Source organism: Phocoena phocoena, chromosome 4 (genome assembly GCF_963924675.1).
Source record: "Phocoena phocoena chromosome 4, mPhoPho1.1, whole genome shotgun sequence".
Lineage (NCBI taxonomy): Eukaryota > Metazoa > Chordata > Mammalia > Artiodactyla > Phocoenidae > Phocoena > Phocoena phocoena.
Window position 1 is genome coordinate 127,540,015 of NC_089222.1, and position 25,856 is coordinate 127,565,870.

General features: G+C 39.4%; 1 protein-coding gene across 1 annotated transcript in view; it reads left to right on the forward strand.

Moving 5' to 3' along the window:
- The first annotated feature begins 7,098 nt into the window (after positions 1–7,098).
- Positions 7,099–25,856, forward strand: part of JAM2 (junctional adhesion molecule 2) — a 68,843-nt gene continuing 50,085 nt past the window's right edge. The window contains exon 1 of the mRNA XM_065876507.1: positions 7,099–7,577. Within this exon, the coding sequence (XP_065732579.1) occupies positions 7,355–7,577 (223 nt within the window). The 5' untranslated portion in view covers positions 7,099–7,354. The remainder of the gene's footprint in view (positions 7,578–25,856) is intronic.

Genomic DNA, 25,856 nt, shown 5'->3' on the forward strand with positions numbered 1-25,856 from the left:
TCAACATAGAAATACCAAATCTGAGATGTTGTGAGAAGTCACTCAGTTTAAGAAGTCACTTCCGCCAGGGAACTCCTATGCTGCTGCTGTTTGTAATCATTTCAGTATTCATTTTCATCTTTGCACTAGTTTTATACTTTATTAAGTAAAGAACACGAGTCTTTAAATTTTTTCTACAAGTTCTTTAAAGGCTTGCTTTCTCTATTGTCCAAGTGGTTAATGCCCTCATAATTACTAAATGCAGGAGACAATTTTCAATCGTCTTTTTAGCACTGAAGACAGTAAATACCTCCACCTCTAGCTCCTGATTCTCTCCGAGTTCCTCTCATACATTTTTGACTGCTCTTTCTTGTGTTCTTTTGTTTGTTTCAAGTTTGTTATTAGACTTTATTTTTTAGGTTTTAGAGTCACAACAAAATTAAGCAGAAGGAATGGAGATTTCCCATGTACGCTCTGCCCCCAGCACATCCTAGCCTCCCCCATGATCAGTGTCTTCCACCAGCGTGATACATTTGTTACAACTGATGAACATACACTGACATATCACAATCACCCAGAGTCCATAGTTTACATTAGGGTTCATTCTTGGTATTGTACATTCTATGGGTTTGGACTATGGACAAAGAAATACTGCCTGACATTTTAGTAATCAAAGAATATTGCCTGCCATCAAGCCATCAACCACTGCAGGTTCCCGCAGTGGTACACCCTGAGAGGAACTCAGGATGGTGAAAAACAGGATACTGGCCCTAGATATCAAAGGAATGATTTTAATGATCTCTGACTCTTGCATCTTCCCTACATAGAAAAGCACTAAACTCATTAACTTGAAATGTCTGTTTTTGTGATTAGCAGTAATCTTTTGACATTTGTTTGTTTGTTTGTTGTAGCAAAAACTCCTATATATCCTGGTTCCTCCCTTACCTCTTCTGAGCAGTCTCTCAGAGCTTAGCTGAGAGGCTGTATCCCAAGCTTAAGCCCTCAGAAAGTTTGCCGAATAAAACATAATTCTCAACTTCTAGGTTGTGCTTTTTTTTTTTTTCTGTTGTCATGGGACTGAGCCCTGAACCTGGGGGGTCTGCACTAATTCTGGGTAGTTAGAGTCAGAATTGAATTGAATTGCAGGACACCCCCTCAGTGTCTAGAAAGTGGGAGAATTGTCTGGTATGAGGGAAGAAAATCCCATGCAAAAAGATCATATACACTAAATGTATGTTTAATTTGGTAAGAAACTGCTGAAGTCTCTTCCAAATTGGCTGTACCATTTTGCATTCCCACCAGCAATGAATGAGGGCTCCTTTTGGTCCACAGCCTCACCAGCATTTGACGGTGTTGATGTTGTCAGTGTTCTGGACTTTGCTCATTGTAATAAGTGTGATAGTGGTATCTTGTTGTTGTTTTAATTTGGACTTCCTTGATGACATATTATGCAGAGTATCTTTTCATATAGTTGCGTGTGTTGACCTAAAACAAATAGACTGTGAGTTATTTCTCCAGCAAAGATGGGTTTACTTGGGATCTGCAGAGAATTGCAATTTGGGATCTGCATCCATGGTGAGCCAAATGCAAGTCCCTGCACTGCAAGGGAAGGAGAACACTTTTATAGAGGGTAAAAGGAAGTTGGGAGGGCTAAAATAAACAGTAAAATAAACAGAGTTCATGGCTTTTCATTGGTTGAGTCCTTGCCAGGGAAGGAGTCTTTCTTCTTCCTCTTGGGCGCTGCTATTGTCACAGGGCATGAGAGCGTCTCATTCTGGTCCCCCGACTCGATTTAATTGAAGTTTCTGTTTTTGTTTTTAATTTATTTATTTTATCTTTGGCTGTGTTGGATCTTCTTTGCTGCCACGCGGGCTTTCTCTAGTCGTGGCGAGCAGGGGCTACTCTTCGTTGCGGTGCATGGGCTTCTCATTGCGGTGGCTTCTCTTGTTGCAGAGCACAGGCTCTAGCTGCACAGGCTTCAGTAGTTGTGGCTCTCGGGTTCTAGAGCGCAGGCTCAGTAGTTGTGGCACACGGACTTAGTTGCTTCGCGGCATGTGGGATCTTCCCGGACCAGGGATCAAACTCGTGTCCCTTGCATTGGCAGGCGGATTCTTAACCACTATGCCACCAGGGAAGCCCGAAGTTTCTGTTAATTAATTTTTTTATGCTTACTATCTCTATATCTTCTTTGGTGAGGTGTCTACTAAGGTCTTTGACCAATTTTTTTTGTTTTTAAGTCTTTATTGAATTTGTTACAATATAGCTTTTGTTCTATGTTTTGGTTTTTTGGCCACAGGCAGGTGGGATCTTAGCTCCCCAACCAGGAACCGAACCCGCACCCCCTGCATTGGAAGGTGAAGTCTATAACCACTGGACCACCAGGGAAGTCCCCTGACAAATTTTTAAGATTGGGTTGTTTTCTTATTGTTGAGTTTTAAGAGTTCTTTGTATATTTGGGGTAATAGCTCTTTATCAGATACATTTTTTTGCAAATATTTTCTCCCAATCTGTGGCTTCTAATTCTCTTGAAATTGTCTTTCAAAGAGCAGAAGTTTTTAATTTTAAAAACTTTAATGAAGTCTAGTTTATCAATTCTTTCTTGCTTGAATCACGCCTTTGGTATTTTATCTAAAAAGTCAGTACCAGGGACTTCCATGGTAGTCCGGTGCTCCCAGTGCAGGGCGCCTGGGTTCAATCTCTGGTCAGAGAACTAGATCCCACATGCTGCAACTAAGGATCTCTCATGCTGCAACTAAGATCTGGCACATAGTAAACAAAAAAATTCACCAACAAACCCAAGGTCCTCTAGATTTTGTCCTTTGTTATTGAAGGGGAGCAGAATCTGTCACCCCAAAATATGCCTCTTTGGCAGGAGAATTATTTTAGGCTGATACTTGTAAGAAACAGCAAACATAGGAAAAGCCCTGAAAACTGAGTAGAAGTACAAAAGCTCCTTTTGTAGGAGACATTTATATTTCTAAGGGAGATCTCTATTTGTATGGGTATCTCCCTCTCTGTACCTAGAAGAGAAGGGTGATTCTAAATCTCTGGAAACACTTATTAATGGAGAAGGCAGTGAATTAAATCTGCAGAACAACCTTACCCTTGTTTACTGTGCTTTTGCTGGTCACCTCCCATAACTGGCCTGGGGGGGGGGGTAGGGGGAGACCGCAACATCTTTTGTCTTTAACTACAGACGGCATCTAAGGTGGTGACTTGGGCCATTTTGGAGAGTTATTCAGTGTTCTTGGATATCTCCCTTGAATATAGAAGGTATACAATTTACCAAATGTGTTTGTTTTTCTACCATTAACCTGTCTTTTCATTACGGAGGGATCTCAGCCAAGAACCTAAAAAGGGAGTGGAAAAATTATTTCTCCTTCCCTACATTATCTTCTAGGAGTTTTGTAGTTTTGCAGATTACATTTAGGTCTGTGATCCGTTTTGAGTTCATTTTTTGTGAAAAATATAAGGTCTGTGTCTAGATTCACTTTTATTTTTTAACATGGATCTTGTTCCTACCTCTTATTGGATTTATTTCCTTAGATTTACCTCTAGATGAATATTCACTTCTTTTTCTGATTGATCTCATTCATTCATTCTCATGCTTCTCCCATCTTCTAGAAAGGTTCTCAAATACCAGTCCATTGAATAGTTTCATCAGAGTCAACCAGGGTGCTTATCAGTAATGCAGTCAGCCCTCTGTATCCACAGGTGCTGCATCCTCAGATTCAACAAACCACAGATCAAAAATATTCGAAAAAAAATTCCAGAAAATTCCAAAGAGCAAAATTTGAAATTTGATGCGTGCTGGCAACTGTTTACATAGCACTTCCATTGTATTAGGTATTATAAATAATCTAGAGGTGACTTAAAGTATATGGGAGGATTGCGTAGGTTATATGCAAATACTAATGCCATTTTATATAAGTGACTTGAGCATCCTCAGATTTTGGTATCTATGGGGAGTCCCAAAACCAGTCCCCCTCAGACACCAAGGACAAGACTGTACAGCTTCCCAGGTGCCCCTGAGATAGAAACTTCTGGGACTCAGAATTTTTAACATAATTTTAAGCAGAGAATCATATTTAAGGATCTCTAGGAGATTCCAAAGAGCAATCTTAGCGATCACTGTTCTAGGGGAAGCTGATGATATTTACATCTACTTCTTTTTTTAAAATAAATTTATTTATTTTATTTATTTATTTTTGGCTGTGTTGAGTCTTCGTTGCTGCGTGCAGGCTTTCTCTAGTTGTGGTGAGCGGGGGTTACTCTTCGTTGTGGTACGCAGGCTTCTCATTGCAGTGGCTTCTCTCGTTGCAGAGCATGGGCTCTAGGCGCACAGGCTTCAGTAGTTGTGGCACACAGGCTCAGTAGTTGTGGCTCGCGGGCTCTAGAGTGCAGGTTCGGTAGTGGCGCTCTGCCTTTGTTGCTCTACGTCATGTGGGATCTTCCTGGACCAGGGCTCCAACCCGGGTCCCCTGCACTGGCAGGCGGATTCTTAACCACTCTACCACCAGGGAAGCCCTACATTTATTACTTTATCAATTCTAAGGGCTTCCTGAATTCTAGCCCAATTTTTCTAATAGTTGCTGGTCATCTCACTAGATAACCCTTAGTCAACTCAACCCAATCCTGTTGGAACTATGTATGCTGCCTATGTTTCGTTTTCAGGTAATGATGCTATCTATAACCACATATAGCCACCCAGGCTAGAAATCTCCATTACTACGACTCCCCCGCTTTCTCACCTCTATAGCTGACACAATCATCTAGTTAGATGACACAGTCCTGCTGTGGAATACCATTGGAATCTACCTGCCTCTTCACTTACTGTGACCATTTACTTCATGCCTCATCTCTTTCTCAGAACACTGCAATGGTTTTCAGACTTGTCTAACATTCTGATTCTGTTATCTCTAAACCATTCTCTACATTTCCATATGAATCATCATTCTAAGGCAACAATGTCTTATAGAACTTTCTGGAATGATGGCAATGCTACATATCTGCATTGTCCAGGAGGACAGACACTACTTGATGTGGCTATTGAGAACTTCAAACGTGACAAGTATGACCAGAGAATTGTATTTTAAATTTAATGGAATTCAAATTTATATAGCCACATGAATCTAGAGGCTACCATAATGGACAGAGCAGTTCTACTGTGGATTATTTTATATCCTACCCTAGTGCTTTCCAAAAGCTCTTTACCTACAGGATAAGGTCTAGAGTCTATAGTATGACATTGAATGACACTCATAATCCAAACGTCTTTTCAGTTTCTGCTACCTCCCCTGCCCCCATTCCACATGTTCTACTCTAGCACTGTAGAAACTTGCTTTTCCTAAACAAGCCATAAGTTTTAGATCTCTCAGCTTTTGAGCCTGCTCTTTGCTCTGCCTAGAATGTCCTTCCCTTATTTCCTTCCTTTCAAAAGTTGCCCCAACTTTCCATGCCGATAAAGAGTGTATGGGAGGACGTGTGTAGGTTATATGTCCTGCATGCATCCCCAACATAGGAACCTCCCCTTAGCCTTGACCTTTGATCTTGAACAAGCTGTTTAGCATCTCTCTGCCTGGTTATCTCATCTGTAGAGTGGGAATGATAATATGTTCTCTCTAACAGAGTTGTTGGAGGATTAGATATTGCACTATTCAGACTCCACTGCTGAGAAAGCACTCAATAAAAAACGTATTATTTTCTGTCCTCCCGTAACACTTATGACGTGGTATTTGAGGCCTTTCCAGGTGAGACTCATTCTCTCTTTCCTCAAGACTGTGAGCTCCTTAGCAGCAAAGACTTGATCTTGTTCATCATTGTCCTCCAGCCGCCGCATATTGTAGCTATTTGACAAATGCCTTGACTGGGGGACAGATAACTGAGTGAATCAATTATTCACATAGGGTGTCACAGAATTTTTTTTAAAAAGTACCCCTTTTGTGTGTGTGTGTCTTTAGCAAGGAGCAAAAGAGGCAGATAGTTGGGGCAAGAATGAGAAAAGAGGGTGCCAACAACTTTTCTTCTAAAGCATTAAATCTTTCTTGTTACTGCCCAGAAAAACTGGCGTTAAGCCTGTTGTTGAATCTGTATCCTTTCTCCTTGCTTGACTAGAGTATAGCTCTCACATTTTTGCCATTTTGACTTTCCTTTCTGGGTCCTCTGCCCCTCTCCCGCCATGGGCGTTAAGCTTCCATCACTGTCACCAAGGAAACAGCCGGGATGCTCATTCCTCACAGCTCTGCATATCTGAACTCTGGTTGCCTTTGTCCACTGAGCTAACTAAATTCTTCGTGTGCACACCACTAAATCAACTGTCTTCTACACAGAACTTTAACAATTATTCTACGTTAAAAAAAAAAAAAAAAAGTGTAACTATTTCTTCTCTTGGGAATGGTCTTTTTCCAGACCTGTCAGTACTGTTGAATGCAGCGGACATTTTCGGTCCCTAGGAGTAAATATAAAAATTGCCTGTTTAGCCCTTGCACTGTGTGCACTGTAAGTGCGGGTCAATTTTAAAGCACTGCAACAGAGCATTCATAATGGGTTTCGCTTTTAAAAGCACTGTAGACCAAAAATAAACCTGACAAAGGGCAGCTGTAGAGTTTTAACATGTGGAAAACTCCACAGGCGGCAGTTATATAACTGGAAAGAAACATGATAAATATTTCACACCGTTAGATGAACTTCTAACTCTGACACGTGAAAAGCAAAGAACACAAAACACACCTCAACTCTCCAAAGAAGCAGAAAGCTTATACCGAGAAGAGGCCAAGGCGATTGCTAAAATCTGAGTCCTGCCTTCCAGCTCGAGTCTTGATTGCTTTTTTTCCCCCCTTCGCCTCCAAGGCGGAGCCGGCGAACCCCATCTCCCAGGACCGCCTACCCCGCAGGTTCGCGGGTTGGCCAGAAATTTTCCAAAGATCTCCACCCTTAGGCTGAAAACCCCCAGAGAAGTTTTGTGCCAAGGAGGGGAAGAGAGGAGTCGGAGCAAGGCAGGCACAGTGCCCCCTCCTCCGCGCCCCACCCCCAAGCCCTGCGGCCAGCGCCTCCCGCGCCCGGGCTCCTCGCCCTGGGGGACAGCTGGCAGCCCCGCGCCGGACCAGACACAAAGCCGATCAATCCCGGCGGCGCGGGGGCGGGGGCCGCCCGCCCCGCCAGGGCTTCCCTTCCGCCCGTCGCCTCCTCCGGCTCCCTCATTAGGACCCAGCCGACACCTCGTCCGGCTTCCTCGGCCCGCCCCGTCCCAACCTCCCCACACGCCCCCCCGCCCGAAAAAAAAAGAACTGTCCAGACCCCCCCCAGGTCCTCTGTTAGGCCAGATCCGCCTCTAGGCAGCCGGTTAAGAAGACGCCCCTGGAAGGGGGAAACTGACATGCCATCAGGCCCCGCCCCTCCCCTCCCCTGCAAGAGTGTCTCTGCTCCCGCCCCGAGAAGTTCAGTGCCCCCCCGGGCTGCCTCCCGCGCTTCCGCGCTCCCGCTGCCGGGACCCTCGGCTTCCGAGGAGCCGGCAGCTCCCGACCCCGCGAAGATGGCGAGGAGGAGCCGCCACCGCCTCCTCCTGTTGCTGCTGCGCTACCTGGTGGTCGCCCTGGACTGTAAGTTGCTGGGGTACCGCCACCCTCCCACCCACTCCTGCTGAGACCAGCTCCCCCAAACCTCCAGCCCCTACTACGCTCGGCGCTGGCGGAGGACTTTCTCTGGGGTCCCGGACGGAAGGTCTGCCGCGGGGCAGCTGACTTGACACCCAGCGAGCCCAGAATTCGGGGGTGCCGTCTGCGGCGGGGGGCTGGAGGTCTTCAGTTTAGTGTAAATCGCATCTGATTTTGTCAGTTCTAGTTAGAGAAAGTTAAGGGTCCACACCAGCAGGTTCTCATCTTGCAAAGTTGGGTTGAGTTTTCAAAGACACGGAAACGTGAATAGAATGCAAAACTCACTAACTCCTTAGAAGATGCTAAGATCCCAAGATGGCATCACTCGGAGGCAGGCGCCAGCCACATGCTTAGCACTAGAGCAGGGGGCACTATTAGAATTGTCATGGCTTTTGAGGGTCCCAGTTGTGCCGCTAATGTGCAGTGCACTTTTGGGACGCGGGGTGGGAGGGAATTCCTGGCTGCTGAGCCAGAATTACTTGTATCCTCTCCACCTGCACATCTACATTCAGTTAGAGGAGTCTGGTCTGGGCGCTCCAGCCAGCTGCTGTGTCCTCAGGGTACGTCAACGGGATTGTTAGAAAGATACAGAAGCTCTGATGCAGTAGCAGGAGACGTCCCAAAGCCAACTTCACGGGATGATTCTAAACAGGATTTTCACGGATTCTGGGCTCATAAGATTGAAAATCCTGGGAATGTTTCCTGTTATTTTGTTTTTCTTGCGTTAACGTTTTAGAAAAAAATGGAGGAGATTACAATAGATCTTTAGCACACTTAAGAAACGAAGTTTTCCTTTTTCTTTCGTTTTTCCTTTTTTTCTTTTTTCTTTTTACTTTCCTTTTATTTATTTTTAATAGAATGCATTATTGTTGTTGCTATTCAAGTTCTGGTAATATAATACTTAAAATAACCTGCAGGTTGCGTGTCTAATAGCATAAAACAATGACTCTTTCTCGAGCTCTCATTGCCTGAGTATTGCTCAGCTCAACATGGTGTGAGTTTTTGTCCCTGAGTGGGGAAAGAAGGTGCAAGTTGTCTCAGTGAAGGGGGCATGTGCTGACCTATATTATAGGAAATCAAACCAAGAAGTCAAGGCTTCACAATAAAAACCATTACGCAATTTTGACATATCAATTGGTATCACGTTGAACACACAGACAAAAAAATCACTAATGCCGAAAGGCAACAAAGAGGCAGACTGGAGGAATTGTAACAAAACTACTGGAAAAGTTATGTATTTCACTGACAGTCTTAAATTTGAAATAAAAAGGACTGACTTTAGTGTAGAATTATCACTAATTAAAAACAGAGAAAATTATTTTACTCTGGTATTCCTACACAGTAATCAAAATAGAAACAATACACCCTAAGTTTGAAACTGTAGCCAAGAATAACCCAGAGGCAAACACAGGCTTAGATGAATAGGCAGAATAAGCGCTTTTTCAAGCTTTGGGTAAAGCTAACACTTTGGCCCTCCAAAGCCTGACTCCTACAGGGGATTAATTTGGAAGTGTGCAGGGATCTTTTCTGTATTGTTCCTGGGATGCCAAAAGGTCTGGTATTGCAAGAATGTTTTATTTGCTTTTTAATTTTTTTTTTAAATTTTATAACAGTTTAGACTTAAAGAAAAATTACAAAGATGGTATAGAGAGTTCCCATATACACCACACCCACTTTCCCCTATTATTAATATTTTACATTAGTGTGATACATTTGTCACAATTAAGGAACCAATACTGATACATTATTATTAACTGAAGTCCATACTTTTTCAGATTTCCTTCATTCTTCCCTGATGTTCTTTTCTGCTCCAGGATCCCATCCAGGACACCACAGTACATTTAGTAATCCTGTATGTATCCTTAGGCTCCTCTTAGCTGTGACAGTTTCTCAGACTTCCCTTGTTTTGTTATTACCTTGGCAGGTTTGAGGCGTATTGGCAAAATATTTTGTAGAATGTCCCTCAGTTAGTATTTCTCTGATATTTTTCTCATGACTAGACTGGGTTTATGGTTTTTTTTGGAGGGAGATCTCCGAGGTGAAGTATCATTTTCATCACATCATATCAAGGGTACATACTGTTACCATGACTTATCCCTGTTGATGTTAACCTTTATCACCTGGTCAGGTAGTGTATGCCAGGTATCTCCATGGGTTACCTTCCCCCCCACTTTCCATACTGTATTTTTTGGAAGGAAATCACTATGTACAACCTACACTTAAGGAAGAAGAGTTATACTCCACCTCCTTGAGAGTGGAGTAGCTCCATAAATTACTTGGAATTTCTCTGCTTGAGAGATGTCTCTCCCCCCACTCCATTCATTCATCTATTTTTTTTTTATGTCAGTATAAGCTCATCAATATTTATTTTGCACTTTGGATTACAGTCCAATACTATTTTATTTATTTTAGATTGTCAGCTTTGGCCATTGGGAGTTCTTAAAATTGGTTCCTGTGTCCCTTTGACATCCCCCCATCATTGTGTATATATATGTGTGTTTGTTTGTTTGTTTTTAGCACTTCCTTACTTTCTGGTCCCACAAAATGCTCCAGGCTGATCCTGTATATTTTCTGCTCCAGTTCCAGAATCAGCCACTGCTCCAAGGAGCCCTGGTTCCTTTGATTGGAGAATGGTATTAGAAACCAAGATCTGGGCACTAGGTACATTCATTGCTTTTAGGGTGTTGTTGAAAAAACAAGAATGTTCTTCGAGGCTAAGTTTCACTCCACCGTCCTATTTTTGATTTATCCACTCAGGTTTCACATTCAGATCCAAAAACTGTACTGAAGGCTTACCTATGTATCACACTGTTCCTAGGACTTTCCTGTATGTTTTCTCTTTTTAAGTTCTCAACAAATGCATGAGATAGAACATATCTTCAACTTACAGGTAGGGACCGTAAGGCTCAGGAAAGCTAAGTTACTTGTCTGGGCTCACTTATCTAGGCTGGAAAGAGGTGGCACTGGGATTTGAAGATCAGAGACTTTGTTGCATAGATAGCTGGCCTTCACTCTCATTTTTCTGAACACTTAACTCTTTTTATCATCTTCATTCAAGGAAAGACGTGGATTCCTTATGCTCTAATTATATACTCATCTTCTTGATATTCATCCCAAATACGACTGTACCACTCTTTTGTCTCAATCCTAATATGTATAATATCATGCTCATTCCCATTCTTTCCTTTTACTTCTGTCAATATTCTTTGTTTCTTTTTGGTAGTCAGGAGGATCGCTTTTTGTTGTTGTTACTTAAATTATGATTTCAGTGTACCTGTTGATAGATGGGCATTTATTTGTGTGTTTAGTTGAATTATATTTTTCTTTCCCACTAAAATGGAAGCTCCATGTGAGAAGAAATTTCTTGATGTTTGCTCACTACTGTATGTCCAGTGCTGAGCAAAGTGCTTGGTTAATAGTACGGGTAAATATACACCTGTCGAAGGGGGAGGGGATAAGGTGGAGTGGGTGGAAGAAATGTATGGATAGAGTTAATGATTGTATTATAAATCATGAAGCCCTAACTTATTCTACATAGGTGAGATGTCAGAAAAGGAGTTTAATGTGAATGAGAGCAGTGTGCTGTTCTTGGCAATACACATCTGGTGGCAGCTTGTCCTCAGATCTAGACTGGAACCCAAGCCAGGCAACTTGGCCTGAGTTTGTAATCTCTCATCAACTGACAAGGACCGTGGAGGCGGAGAGAGGTTTGGATCTTCTGCAAAATTACAAGGTTCTGCCTCTATGATGGAATTGACCCAAAACAGCACTCCAGGAAACCAGTGCCAGGAAATTCTGCCCTCTGTCAACACTGTTAAGAGCAAAGCATCATAATCAACTAGCTGAACAGAACTGGTTCCATCTTGACATAGTCAAGATGAATGCAAAGGTCAAATTGTGTTTGCTGGTAGACCTGATAATCATTTTAAGACAGTAACAGACATGACATTAAAAAGGAAGATGTCAAAAGCAAAAATATCAGCATAAAGAGAACAGTGAGTTCCCTATGGCTGAGGACACTCATTTACCCCTCCACATGAGCAGTTCAATGAGAGAAGCCCATGTGAATTTACACACATTTGCTCTGCCCATGGTTTCTATCACACTGTCTTCCTCCAGTGGGCCTCTTTGGTGGAGAAGACGTATTAGACCATAGAGGCAAGAGCCACTGTGTTTGTTAAAGTCAGACCAGCAGAAATCTGTAAAAGCCATTGTTTAAAATAACATTTCTTTACATCCCATAACAAGGTAGTGACACCACTGCTGAGCCGATACTACAGGCTACCGGTATTGCCAGATTGATGTTTTTTATAAACAAATTTATTTATTTTATTTTTGGATGGGTCTTCATTGCTGCGCGTGGGCTTTCTCTGTTTGCAGCCAGCAGGGGCTACTCCTCGTTGCGGCACGCGGGCTTCTCACTGCAGTGGCTTCTCTTGTTGTGGAGCACGGCCTCTACACGCGCAGGCTTCAGTAGTTGTGGCACGTGGGCTCTAGAGCGCAGGCTCAGTAGTTGTGTCGCACAGGCTTAGTTGCTCCGCGGCGTGTGGGATTTTCCCGGACCAGGGCTCGAACCCCTGTCCCCTGCACTGGCAGGCGAATTCTTAACCACTGCGCCACCAGGGAAGCCCTCCCAGATTGACGTTTCGAGGAAGATGAGGGTGAGTCAGAATCTGGGTCAAGTGCTTTCTTTGGCAAAAGAAGAAAAAGAAAACTTAAAACTGGGCACTACTTTCTTGGAAGGTGTTACTGAGGTCAGAACTCAGGGAAAAAAAGCCCAACTATATTAGTTTCCTATTGTCACAGTAACAAATAACGATAAATTTAATGCCACACAAATTTATTATCTTAAATTTCTAGAGGTCAGAAGTGTGAAATAGGTCTCACTGGGCTAAAATCGAGGTATGGGAAGGGCAGTGTTCCTTCTGCAGGGTCTAGGGGAGAATCTGTTTCTATGTGTTTTCCAGCTTCTAGAGGCCAGCCATGGCCCCATTCCTCCAGATGCAAAGCCAGCGAAGCCAGGCTGCCATATCTCTGGTTCTCTCTCTTCTGCCTCCCTCTTCCACTTATAAGGACCCTTAAGATTACATTAGGCCCACCTGGGTAATCCAGAATAATCCACTCATCTCAAGATCAGTTGGTTAGCGACTTTAATTCCATCTACAACCTTATTTCCTATTTACCATGTAAGGTAACATATTTATAGGTTCCTGGAATTAGGATGTGGACACCTTGCCGGGGGCGGGGGGGTTATTTTGCCTACCACAGGAACCAAAATTAGGATGTGTGTAATCGGTGTTGTGGCCAAGAACATTCTAGAGCCTATGGAGCAACCATAACTCTTCCCTTTGAATTATACTTCATAGTGTTATAGATTTGCATTTTTTGAGCTGTATTTCAGATGGCATAGTGTAGTGGTAAAGAGGACGTACTCTGATGCTGAACTCTGCTCACTTACTAGCTCTGTGACTTTGTACAAGTTATTTGACTTTTGTGTGGGTTAGTTGACCCATCTGTAATGGTGACAATCCCAATAACAGTACTTACCTCATAGAGGTTTAGGGAGAAAGAAATGTGTTCACATGTATAAAGCATTTAAAAAACTGTTACTGTTATTATTGTTAAAATTTGGGGGCAATGAATTTAACATTCATATTATCACTTATAATGGATTTCTGACATTTTTGAGAGTCATAGACAAAGAATAGGCTGTTTCATAAGTACTGTACTAGTTTAAACAGCCTGTTTTATTTACTTTTATTATTTTAAGAGTTTATTTTAGGGAATTCCCTGGTGGTCTAATGGTTAGGACTCCACGCTTCCACTGCAGTGGGCACTGGTTCAATCCCTGGTTGGGAATTAAGATTCCACAAGCCGCGCAGCATGGCCATAAAGTAAAATAAAATAACTAAAATGTTAGATTAAAAACTTTAAAATGTTAAAAAAAGAATTTTTTTAGAATGTGTTTTTTTTAGTTTTATTACAAAATACACACACATACATCTCTGTCTATCTATGAAAAGATTATACTCGTAACCAGGTAAAGAAGATGAGGGAGACCATTTCTGATGGCGCCAACAGCATGCACAGATGTCCCTGGGGGAAAGCGTTCAGGAAGAGGGTGAAGGAATAAAATAAGTTCTTTAAGGCCAGAGTATGGAGAGCAGGGGAGGGTGAGAGGCAGCAGCCAGGCGGTGGAGGACTTTGTGAGACACAGTTAGGATTTTGAATTTATCCTAAAGTAAGGAGAAGCCATTGAAGGCTTTTAAGCACTGAATATCCGTCAGATTTGCATTTCAAAAAGAGAACCCAGTGGATGGAGGATAGAGAATGGGTAGGTGGGAAGTTGGAAATGGGGAGACCAGTGATTGGAGTGGTCCAGGCAATTACTTCCTAAGTATGTCTTTTATATAGTTTACTGAAATATATACATACACAAACGTATATCATTAAACATATACATATACCCACAGAAAATTGTTTTATTATTTGAAATGTAGTTAATTAATCAGAGATTTGAGAAAAATTGTTCTTTGGTTTTTAAGGAATTTTTTTAAAAAATCATGTATACTGCAGGTGTTTCCAACTTTCTGTTCAGCTCCCAGCATATAAACGTAAAACAGTAGCTCTTTGGGTTACTATTTCTCTTCTTTCAGTGTTGTTCTCTTTTCCAATACCTGAGTTTGTCTTCCATCAGTATTGTTTTAAGTGTTTTTAGAGTTTCACCAAGTTGCCACCCTTTGGAGGGTGACTTGATTAGCTGTGATGGGAAGAAGAGTGGCCTTCTATATTACTAAGGGTATGAGTGTGTGCATGAGAGAGAGAGAGAGAAAGAGAGAGAGAGAGGATGTGTGTGCTCAAATGGATGCCTACTGACAGGCCCACAGAACCCTACTGAGGATCTTCAAACCAATGAGTGGGTCAGCAGTGTTCTGCAGTTTGAATTGTTCTTATATTTTATGAGGAGAGAAGCAGAACACTGTCCTGGACCTAGTCCTGTGAAGTAGGTCAGGAGCTGCTCTCTTAAAGGGAACCCTCCTACACTGTTGATGGGAATGTAAATTGGTGCAGTCACTATGGAAGCAGTATGGAGGTTCCTTAAAAAACTAAAAATAGACTTACCATATGATCCAGCAATCCCATTCCTGGGCACAGATCCGGAAAAGACAAAAACTCTAATTTGAAAAGAAACAGGCACCCCAGTGTTCATTGAAGCTCTATTTACAATAGCCAAGACATGGAAGCAACCTAAATGTCCATTGACAGATGAATAGATAAAGAAGATGTGGTAAATATACACAGTGGAATATTACTCAGCCATAAAAAGAATGAAATAATGCATTAAGTCAGACAGAGAAATATAAATAGCATATAATATCACTTATATGTGGAATCTAAAATGAACTTATTTCCAAAACAGAAATAGACTTACAGACATAGAAAACAAACTTATGGTTACTAAAAAGGAAGGGCGGGGAGGGATAAATTAGGAGTTTGGAATTAATAGATTCACACTACTATATATAAAATAGATAAACAACAAGGACCTACCATGTAGCACAAGGAACTATATTCAATATCTTATAATAACCTATAATGGAAAAGAATCTGAAAAAGAATATATATATATATATATATACTTTGTTGTATACCTGAAACTAACACAACATTGTAAGTCAACTATACTTCAATAAAAAAATAATAATTTAAAATATATATTTTTCGGAAACAATTTTGAACGGTTCCTGAAGTACAACCACAGAACTGTATAATGTTCTAAAGGACAGAATTCGACGAGTACTGATTAAACCATAATTTTCCTCCCAGAAATTCTCTAAAACTGTTGAAAATAGAGGTAAACACTTCATTTTACTCTAAGTAAACGGGTCATTCATGCCTGTTCAACTGCGTTCTCCAGGTCTTCAAAGGATCTCCTACTGCTGTTGTTGACATTGCTAACAGCCCACTGGGAAAGAAACTGTGGAGAAAAATGTCAAATATTTCCTTCTAGAAACTGGAAGTGGGGAAACGTACAAGAGGGGACTCTATGTGAGTAAATAAAGTGCTCTTGAATGATTTAAAAAAGAAAAAGAGCTACTTTCTTAGCTTTCCACTGTCTGGGCTCCAAAAGCCCTGAGCAAGCATCCTCGTGAGCATAACTGACATGAGCTTTAGTCCTTAACTAAAGAATCTTGTCTTTCTCTCTCTCTTAAATGCTCTCTTAAATGCACTCTTAAATGCATCTACTTACATGTTCAACTAGCATAATTTATGTATATGGTGAATTCGAACATCACAGAAAAGTTATCAAATGAGAACTGTCTCCTTTACAGTCCTCCTGATTTTTATTCCACTCCCACTCTTTTAATCTGATTGTTTAATTGAGGTATAGTTGATGTACAATATTATATAAGTTTCAGATATACGACATTCACAATTTTTAAAGGTTATACTCCATTTATAGTTAATATACAATATTGGTTATATTCCCTGTGCTGTACAATATATTCTTGTAGCTTGTTTATCTTATGCATAGTAGGTTGTACCTCTTAATCTCCTACCCCTATGTTGTCCCTTTCCCTCACTCCCTCCGCTCGTAACCACTAGTTCATTCTCTATACCTGTGAGTCTGTTTCCTTTTTGTTATATTCACTAGTTTGTTTTATTTTTTAGATTCCACATATAAGTGATATTATACAGTATTTGTCTTTCTCTGATTTATTTCACTAAGCATAATACCCTCCAAGTCCACCCATGTTGTTGCAAATGACAAATTTCATTCTCTTTTTATGGCTGAGTAATATTGCATTGTGTTTGTGTGTGTGTGTGTGTGTGTGTGTGTGTGCGTGTGTGTGTGTGTGTGTATGAGACATCTTCTTTATTCATTCATCTGTTGATAGAAACTTAGGTTGCTTCTATATCTTGGCTACTGTAAATAATGCTGCTATGAACATCGGGGTGCATGTATCTTTTTGAATTAGTGTTTTTGTTTTCTTCAGATATATGCCCCGAAATGGAATTGCTGCATCACATGGTAGCTCTGTTTTTAGTTTTTTGAGGAACCCGCATGCTGTTTTTCACAGTGGTTGCACCAATTTACATTCCTACCAATAGTGTATAAGGGTTCCCTTTTCTCTACTTCCTCATCAATGAAGTAGCCCACTCTTAAGTTTCTTGCATGTGATTCCAGAAAAATGGTTGGGGGGAAATGTAGTTCCAGCATATATGAGCATACCTGTATAGTTTCTTTAAAAATAAAAATTACTGTGCTTAATGTTCTGCACCTTCCAACAGATCAAATCATATTGTGTATAATATTCTGTGCTTTCCTACAAAGTATCTATTTTTACCAGTAACTAAAGCCACAACCCAAAGCTGGGTCACCAAACAGGACTCATGATAACATCTTGAAGAAGCCTTTTTAAAACCCTATGCCAAGATGCAGTAGGGACTATCTTCTAGTTAAAATCACTAAATATAAGTAGTGAAACCAAGTGCTATAACAAAACAGAGGGAAATAAACTCCCAAACCAGTGATCAAAACTAGAAAGAGAAAAATCCCAACCAAGACCCAGTGAAAAAATCCAAAGGAGAAGAGAGTAAGGGCCAGAGAGGACAGAGACAGCAGCACCAGCTAGGATTTACAGACAAGTGAAAGCTGCTGCTATTTTTAAAGGAGAGGAAAGAAGTAATGACCATGAATAAAATTGGAACACGTTGAGCTACTGGGAAAGTGCTAAATTTGAAAAGAGAGAATTGTGTTTATGTTTAAAAAAATGCTCTAGAGTCACTTTAAAATAGGAGTGGATTATAATCAAAAGTAGAATGGACATATGAAAAAAACAATGACTCAAGTGTAAATAAACACTGATCTATTCAATCCAATAATTTAATTACTGGTTATTATTATTTAATCCAATAATCTAAACACAGTGAGCTCTGCCATAAAATATATAAAAGTTTTACATAAACTGATTGGAGCTATAGTATCATTGTACTATGACACCATATAATGCTTCTGTTCCCAGAAGAAGTCAGGTTCTTTTGTGTTTGTGCCGTGTGTGTGTGTGTGTGTGTGTGTGTAAGGGAGTGAACCTCTATGGCATTTTATCTAGATACAATGTTTCTCCTCCCAGCCTCCATCTCTTCTACTGTCATTGTCCTTCTTGTTCAAATGTTCTCCATGTTGCCAAACGCAAGTCCTCTCTGAAGGTCTAAGTCCAAAATCCCTTACCTCTTCTTTTTTTTTTCTTTTTTTTTTTTGTGGTATGCGGGCCTCTCACTGTTGTGGCCTCTCCCGTTGCTGAGCACAGGCTCTGGACGTGCAGGCTCAGCGGCCATGGCTCATGGGCCCAGCCGCTCCGCGGCATGTGGGATCTTCCCGGACCGGGGCATGAACCTGTGTCCCCTGCATCGGCAGGTGGACTCTCAACCACTCCACCAACAGGGAAGCCCTCAAACTTTTTTTTTTGATTCCATATTCTCCTTTTTTTTTTTTTTTAAAGAGCGTATGCCCCAATGTAAGTTTTTGGTTATAAATTATATACATATATTTTTGTATCAATATATTACATTAATTATAAAATATACATAAAATAAATATTATACTAGGTGCAAACACTAATACCTTTGGGCAGAAATGAAGTAGTGGTAGCCCTATATTACAGAGTTTGATAAAGGCTCTGTAATTAAAACACTGAGGGACTGGTACATGAAGAGACTGACAGACCGATGGAACAGAATATAAAGTCCAGAAATTGGCCCAAGTTCATTTATAAATTTAGGATAGATAGGGATAAAAATAGAGATCTGTCTATCTAAACCTACTTTTCTATATGTCTGTATTTATCTATCTATCTGTTTATTTATCCACATATAAAATGGTAGCATCTCAACCCATTGAGAATTCTTATTAAATATTGTTACAGTTGTGCAGTGATTTAAGGTAAATTGGATCTGAACCTGATAGTACACAGGGATAAAGTCCAAATGAATCAGAGATCTAAATGTAAGTAAGTAAGCAAATAAATAAGACCATTGCCCACAAACAAAACAAAACAAACAAAACAAAACAGAACAAAACAAACAAAACAAAACAGAACAAAGCATGGTATGTTCTTCTATGAATTGGACTATATATCCAAAGAGCATCTGCATGAAAAAAATAAAACACTATACACAAATCAAAAGATAAATGTCTAATTGGGAAAATATATTTGTAGTTTAATCCTCAACCAAAGAGTATTATCACTGATATAACAAAGAGCCCATAAAAATGGAAAGAGAATAAAAATATAAAGAACAAAATGGCACATGGGCATGCCAACACACACACACACACACACACACATACACACAAGCAAACCCCAGAGAGTTCCCAGAAGAAAAATTCAAATGATTCTTCAAGTATGAAGCTCTTGGGAATTCACTGGCCGTCTAGTGATAGGACTCCTTGCTTTCACTGCCAAGGCTCCCAGGTTCAATCCCTGGTCAGGGAACTAAGATCCCACAAGCTGCGTAGCCAAAAAAAAAAAAACAACTAAGTATGAAGCTCTGCTCAACATAACTTGAAATGTAAATTATTAAACCTTCACAAAGACGGCATCTCTTGCCTACCAGATTAGCAAAAACATATAAATCATCTGCATGTTCCTTTACTGAGGTTGTATGGAAATAGGCACTTTCACACACTCTTGATGGGCAGTGTAATGAGGTGTCTGCTCTGGAGTGGAATTCAGCAATATGTAGAAGAATTACATGTCTACCCTTTGACTCATCCACCCCACTACTGGGAGCCTGTTCCAGAGCTGTATAAAACAGGACATGATTCATGCATAATATTATTTATTTCAAAATAATTTATTAAAAAAAGACTGAAAACAATCAAATACCCATCAGTAGGGGGTTGACTGAATAAATAAAATGGTGTGCAATGTAGTCATGAAAAGGAATGAGGGCAGTCTCCATGTGTGGATATAGTAAGTGAAAAAAGCAAGGTACAGAACTGTATAGCTTCACGTGCTACATTTTTCGTAAGAAAGAAATGCTGGGAAGTTAAATGAAAACTATTCACAATGGGTAGAAGAGACAGGAATAGAACAGATTTCTCTTAATAACTTATTACATAGATTTGATTTTGAAAACTTAAAGGTTTTATTTAAAAGATAAAATTCATTAAAGCATCCATCTGTGAAAATTGAAAACAGATGGAAAGAGATGAACCTACTGTATATCAAATCAGTGATATAACCACATAGAGGAAAGAAGCTCCAGTCTGAGCTTAGAAAATAATATTCCCCTGAATAGTAGGATATACTTTAGGGATGAATAAAGCTACAAATACTTTGTAAACTAAAGTAATTTAAAATAGTGGTTTTGTTCTTTTGAAACTACTTTGTATTACAGGACAATTCAAATCAGTAATTATATCGATATAGAAAGATAAAGATTTTCATTGCAGGAAGAAAGAGATACATGTATAATGTTTTTTAAAAAGGTAAGTTAAAGCTCTATAATGGTATATTTGATTTGAAAAATCACTATGAACTCATGATGCTATTTTCAGATGCAAGAATCTGAAAAAGAATATATATATATATGAACATATATATGTATATATATATATACAGTAACTGAATCACCTTGCTAAGTCACCTTAGCAAGTCATCTATATGACTTGCTAAGTCATATAGATAAGTCAACTATATTTAAGTTTTAAAAAATGAAAGAAAAAGAAAAATACAAAAAAAAAAGAAAGAACAACACATTTTCTGTGTCTGTCTACTAAAAAGGCCTAGATGAAATCACAACCTGTATCAGTCAGCTCTTATGAAGTAACAAAACCCACCCAAATCTCAGTAGTTTGCAACTATATGCATCATTTTTGCTGCTTTTCAATTTTGGTGGCTCCAGGTCAGCTGCAAAATCTCTGCTTTACATGTCTCATTCCTGGCCCCAGGCTGAAAGAGCTGCCCCTATTTAGAAGAGACAGTCCTTGTGGCCAAGGGCAAAGGCAGGAGGCAGAGCTAAATCATGCAACAGCTCTGAAAGCATCCACTTAACATGATGGATGTCCACTGGTCAAAGCGTGTCTCATAGCCAGACCTGGAACTGGGGTAGGGGAGTGTATTCTGTCTGCCAGGATGCCCTGGAAATCATGCGATAATAAGTGGGAAGGGAATGAGTAGTTGGAAATAATAATATAATCTATTATACAACCCCATAAAAATGATCACAAGCAGACTGTGATCTAGATACCATTCCACACTAGCAGTGACTCGGGATCTTTGGAGGAGCATCTGATTCCGTGTTTAGAGTTGGGCATATATGAGTGTGGGACATTTTGTTGCACCAGAAAGCAAGTTAGAACTCTCAGAGCTACTGAGGTTGTGTCTAAAAGACACAAGAATCAACATAAAAGGGCTCCCTTTGGCCAAATTAGAGGCAATTTGAGAATCAAAAAAAATTTTTTTAAATATTGAATGCAATTGATTTAAAGATGTTGAATATATTTTTTGATGTATTAATTATGCAGATACCAAAAAGAGAGAGAAAGTCAATTAGAAAGAAAAAAAAAGACACAGTTACCACGCTTTGGTCACCATCTGAACTAAGTCAGTTTCTTCTTACTCTGATATTTGGCAGTCAATAATAAGGCTTTGTCCTGCTTTCCTTTATGTTTGCATATGTAACCACATACTTAATTGACAAGGAAAAGTTCTTCTTTATAGAATTCAAGCTAATAAATGTGCAAAGATAATAGAAAAAAATAGAATCTAATTATCATTATCCTGCAACTTGTAATTGGCTTAGGATATGATTATTAATGGGTAAAAACAGAAAAAATGTTGATGGGAAACTTTACAATGGAGGGATCAGTCTCTTTATCACCTGAAACCACTATTTAGTCTTAACATCATTAAAAGTGGCACAACCAAACATTCAGTGATACAATAGGAAGCATATAACATTCCCTATGTAGTATTTTTGACCATCCCTCAAAAAAAATAGTGACCTTTCCTTGAATCAACCCTCTAGACAAGCTAACTTCTTTTTGAAGGAGAGTAGATACATAGATTAAACGACCCCATAAGGCCACACACAAACTCAGAAACTGGGCTTTTCTACAGAATAACTGACCAGGTTTCTGCAACAAGTCAATGGCATGAAAGGAAAAAATAAAAGGGAGGAAAGAGCAGGTTAGCTTTAGATTAGAACAAACTAAGACAAAAAGCCTACAAAGCAAATGTAATGTTGAGACATGGTTTGGATCCTGATTCAAATAAAACATCAAGGAAATTGGACTAGGGCTAGATATTAGATTATACCAAGGAAGTATTTTAAATTTTGTTAGTTGTTCTAATGGAGTTGTAGACATATGTCTTCAATTTGAGTTGATACCTACTTAAATATTTAATAAAGAAAAAAATTTTAATATATATGATTTGCTTGAAAATTCCTCAACAACAAAAAGGGGTAGATGAAGTAAATGTGGCAAAGTCTTTATAACTGTTGAATCCAAATGATGAAATATGGGGGTTATTGTTCTGTTCTCTCCACTTTTATGTCTATTTGGAAATTTTTTATACTAAAAATCTATTTAAACCCATAAATACAAATAAAGAGAAGAATGTGAGAAATATATAGAAATTCTAATATTTTTATTCACCCCTCTGGGTTTTCTTATACATTCTACCTTAGAGTCTACTGGTTTAAAGAGAAAATAAAAAGACCAAAGTGAGTCTACATAAGATATCTGAATTATCTGTTTTCTTAAACTCCACACCTTAGCCAGGGTAGTCAATATAAGAAACCCACATTCTGCTTAAATAGCCCCCTTTTAAATCTAGTTTGTCTCTTTCACACTAATAAAATGCCTTCAGACAAACAAATGAACACCCTGCCACTAACTGGAACTCCACGATTCTGGGTTACACTGCAAAATCTGTTAGTAAATCCACTGCATAACAGCCGTTTTCCTTCATGATGTAGTGTGGATCTTTCGGTTCATTTATTTTGAAAGGAACTTTAATATTTTATTCCCTAAAATGTGAAAGGACCCATTAGATGAGTGCATGTCATATTCATAGACTGATGGCAAGAAAAGATGAATGTAAAAAGTGAGTTGATTAAATTCCTAAATATTTAAAAATTTTTCTCCTGCATTTATTTAATGGAGGCTGACTCAATGAGGCCTTTCTTATCAAGCATCTGGCTCTTCTAAACAACAAAAGAGAACACTTGCAGCCTTCTTATAGGGTAAGGGCATATCCAGCATTTGACATTATCAACGCTTTCAAAATTGCTCATACTTTCTAAAATATTTAATGTTCAAACCCATGTCATTAATAACTTAATGTCAAGTTCCAAATGAGTTATTTTATTTATTTATTTATTTATGGCTGCATTGGGTCTTTGTTGCTGCGAGCAGGCTTTCTCTAGTTGTGGCACGTGGGCTCAGTAGTCGTGGCTCACAGGGTTAGTTGCTCCATGGTGTGTGGGATCTTCCAGGACCAGGGATCAAACCTGTGTATCCTGCATTGGCAGGAGGATTCTTAACCACGGCGCCACCAAGGATGTCCCCGAAATGAGTTCTTTATATGATTTAATTTCCCATAGTTCCTCGAACCCTGAAGACTCCAAAGCTCTAAAGATTCTCTAGAGAAGACTCTGTTTGTGGGGGAAAAATGGAAGAAATAGAGGCGTTTGGAAGCAACCTAGAGCCTGTGTCAGCAGCTTATGCACACTAGTAATGTAGTCATCTATGTCAGAAGCTATTTTCAAGACTTTCCCCCAATGCGCCATGAATTCATGAGCAAGAGAATATAGATGTTAATAGAGGAAAGAGTTTTCACTTCACCTTCCATTCTATTATTTCTTGGTTTTAGAGTGCAAGCAAGATTGCATCACAACCCTCTAATAGAATTTATATTTAAAGTCCTAATTATTTGAACAAACAAGTCGTATCTCTCTAGCCTGTACCATTTTACACGTTCAACTATTTATATGTTTAGCGGTGAGACACCCAAATCTGCTGAGGAATGATGAGAACAGTCAAAACTAGCCTTTTGCATTACATGGGCTAGAATAGCTGAAGAAATGTATTTTTCTAATTATTAGGGGAAAAAAGGACAAGTAATTTTGGAAGTGGGACACAGAGGTACTTTTTTATAAAGCTAAGTTACCTCACCAATGAGTGTATAGAATAGTAATGTTTTTTCCCAGAGGACAGTGGATTCCCATCTTTTACCTGAAGGAATATCCATTACATTTTCCCTGACAGGGTGACTCTGGGGCATTTTCAAACTGACTGGGATGATGGGCAGAATCACCTTCACTTTTTAAATTAATTTTATGAATTATATTTCTAATGTATATTTGACAGTGATACATTATCAAATTTATAGGTTAAATATCCATGTGAAATGTCTCTACTGGATGAATCAAAGAACCTCCTTATATTTTAAACCATAAATGTCACATTTGTTCACAAAGAAACAAAAAGTATGATGTAAATAAAATGGAGCTTGGGATCCAAGGAACTAAGATTGTGTCAGTTCTGCTCTTAGTAATGATATGGCTTTAGAAAACGGCTTAATTTTATTCAGGACTTATTTTCCTTATTTGTAAAATGAGGGAGGAAGTTTGATTTAATGATGATAATGTTCTTTATAATTTAACGTTTTATATTTTTTAAATGGGGGAAATGTACCATACTTAGCCTGTGATGATAAAATTATGTGGAGTTGTGAACATGTTTTAATTCTAAACTGCCTTTTTCAGAGTTCTTATTGGTTAAAACACAGAGTTTGTTTTGAAAAGAAGCAAGACACGGGCTCCAAAAGTGGCTTGGTGTTCATGGAGCTCATATCTTCATGTATATTATGTTTAGTTTCTATTTGATGCAGTAGGCAACAGGAAGTTGCTGGAAGTTTTGATGAGTGAAACAATATGCCAGAAAATTGGTATTTGAAGTAAACAATAATTTTGATCCCTACATGTAGGATAGACAGGAGGAAAAAGGTAACTTTAGCCCAGGTATTAGGTAATAGAGTCCAAGATTAAAGTGGTAGCTGTCAAAAAAATTGTTTAAAAAGAGTTAAATCCAGAAGACATTTAAAATAGAAATTGGTAAGTCTTAGTGCTTGATTAAATATAGGGGGCATCAAAGAAATCAGAACAATACTTCTAAGTATTGTAAACATGAAGAACCATAGAAATCATAGTATTTAAATGGAAAAGGAGTGATTATTGTCTATAGTTCAGGAGGCAACAAAATAGCCAACTAAAAATGTCTGTATAGACAATTGGAAAGAGGGTGAGAAGTGACTACAAATAGAACTACCATAGGACCCAGCAATCCCACTACTGGTCATATACCCTGAGAAAACCATAATTCAAAAGAGTCATGTACCACAGTGTTCACTGCAGCTCTATTTACAATAGCCAGGACATGGAAGCAACCTAAGTGTCCATCATCGGATGAATGGATAAAGAAGATGTGGCACATGTATACAATGGAATATCACTCAGCCATAAAAGGAAACGAAATTGAGTTATTTGTAATGAGGTGGATGGACCTAGAGTCTGTCATACAGAGTGAAGTAAGTCAGAAAGAGAAAAACAAATATCATATGCTAACACATATATATGGAATCTAAGGAAAAAAAAAAAAGGTCATGAGGAACCTAGGGGTAAGACGGGAATAAAGACATAGACCTACTAGAGAATGGACTTGAGGATATGGGGAGGGGGAAGGGTAAGCTGTGACAAAGTGAGAGAGTGGCATGGACATATATACACTACCAAATGCAAAATAGCTAGTGGGAAGCAGCCGCATAGCACAGGGAGATCAACTCGGTGCTTTGTGACCACCTAGAGGGGTGGGATAGGGAGGGTGGGAGGGAGGGAGACGCAAGAGAGAAGAGATACGGGAACATAGGTATATGTATAACTGATTCACTTTGTTATAAAGCAGAAACTAACACACCATTGTAAAGCAATTATATTCCAATAAAGATGTTAAAAAAAAAAAAAAAAGAATGTAAAGGAGCAGAGACAATGAAGAAAAAGTGCCCAGGGAAATAATAGGCAAGCAACAGAACAGTGTCATGGATGAGGGGAAGAATTTTGCCAAGTCAGTTGTTATCTGGAGGCTAAGAAGGATGAAGAAGGGGAAAGATCAGAGTGAAGTAGCGGGCAACCTGAGGGATTAAAAAGTAAAGA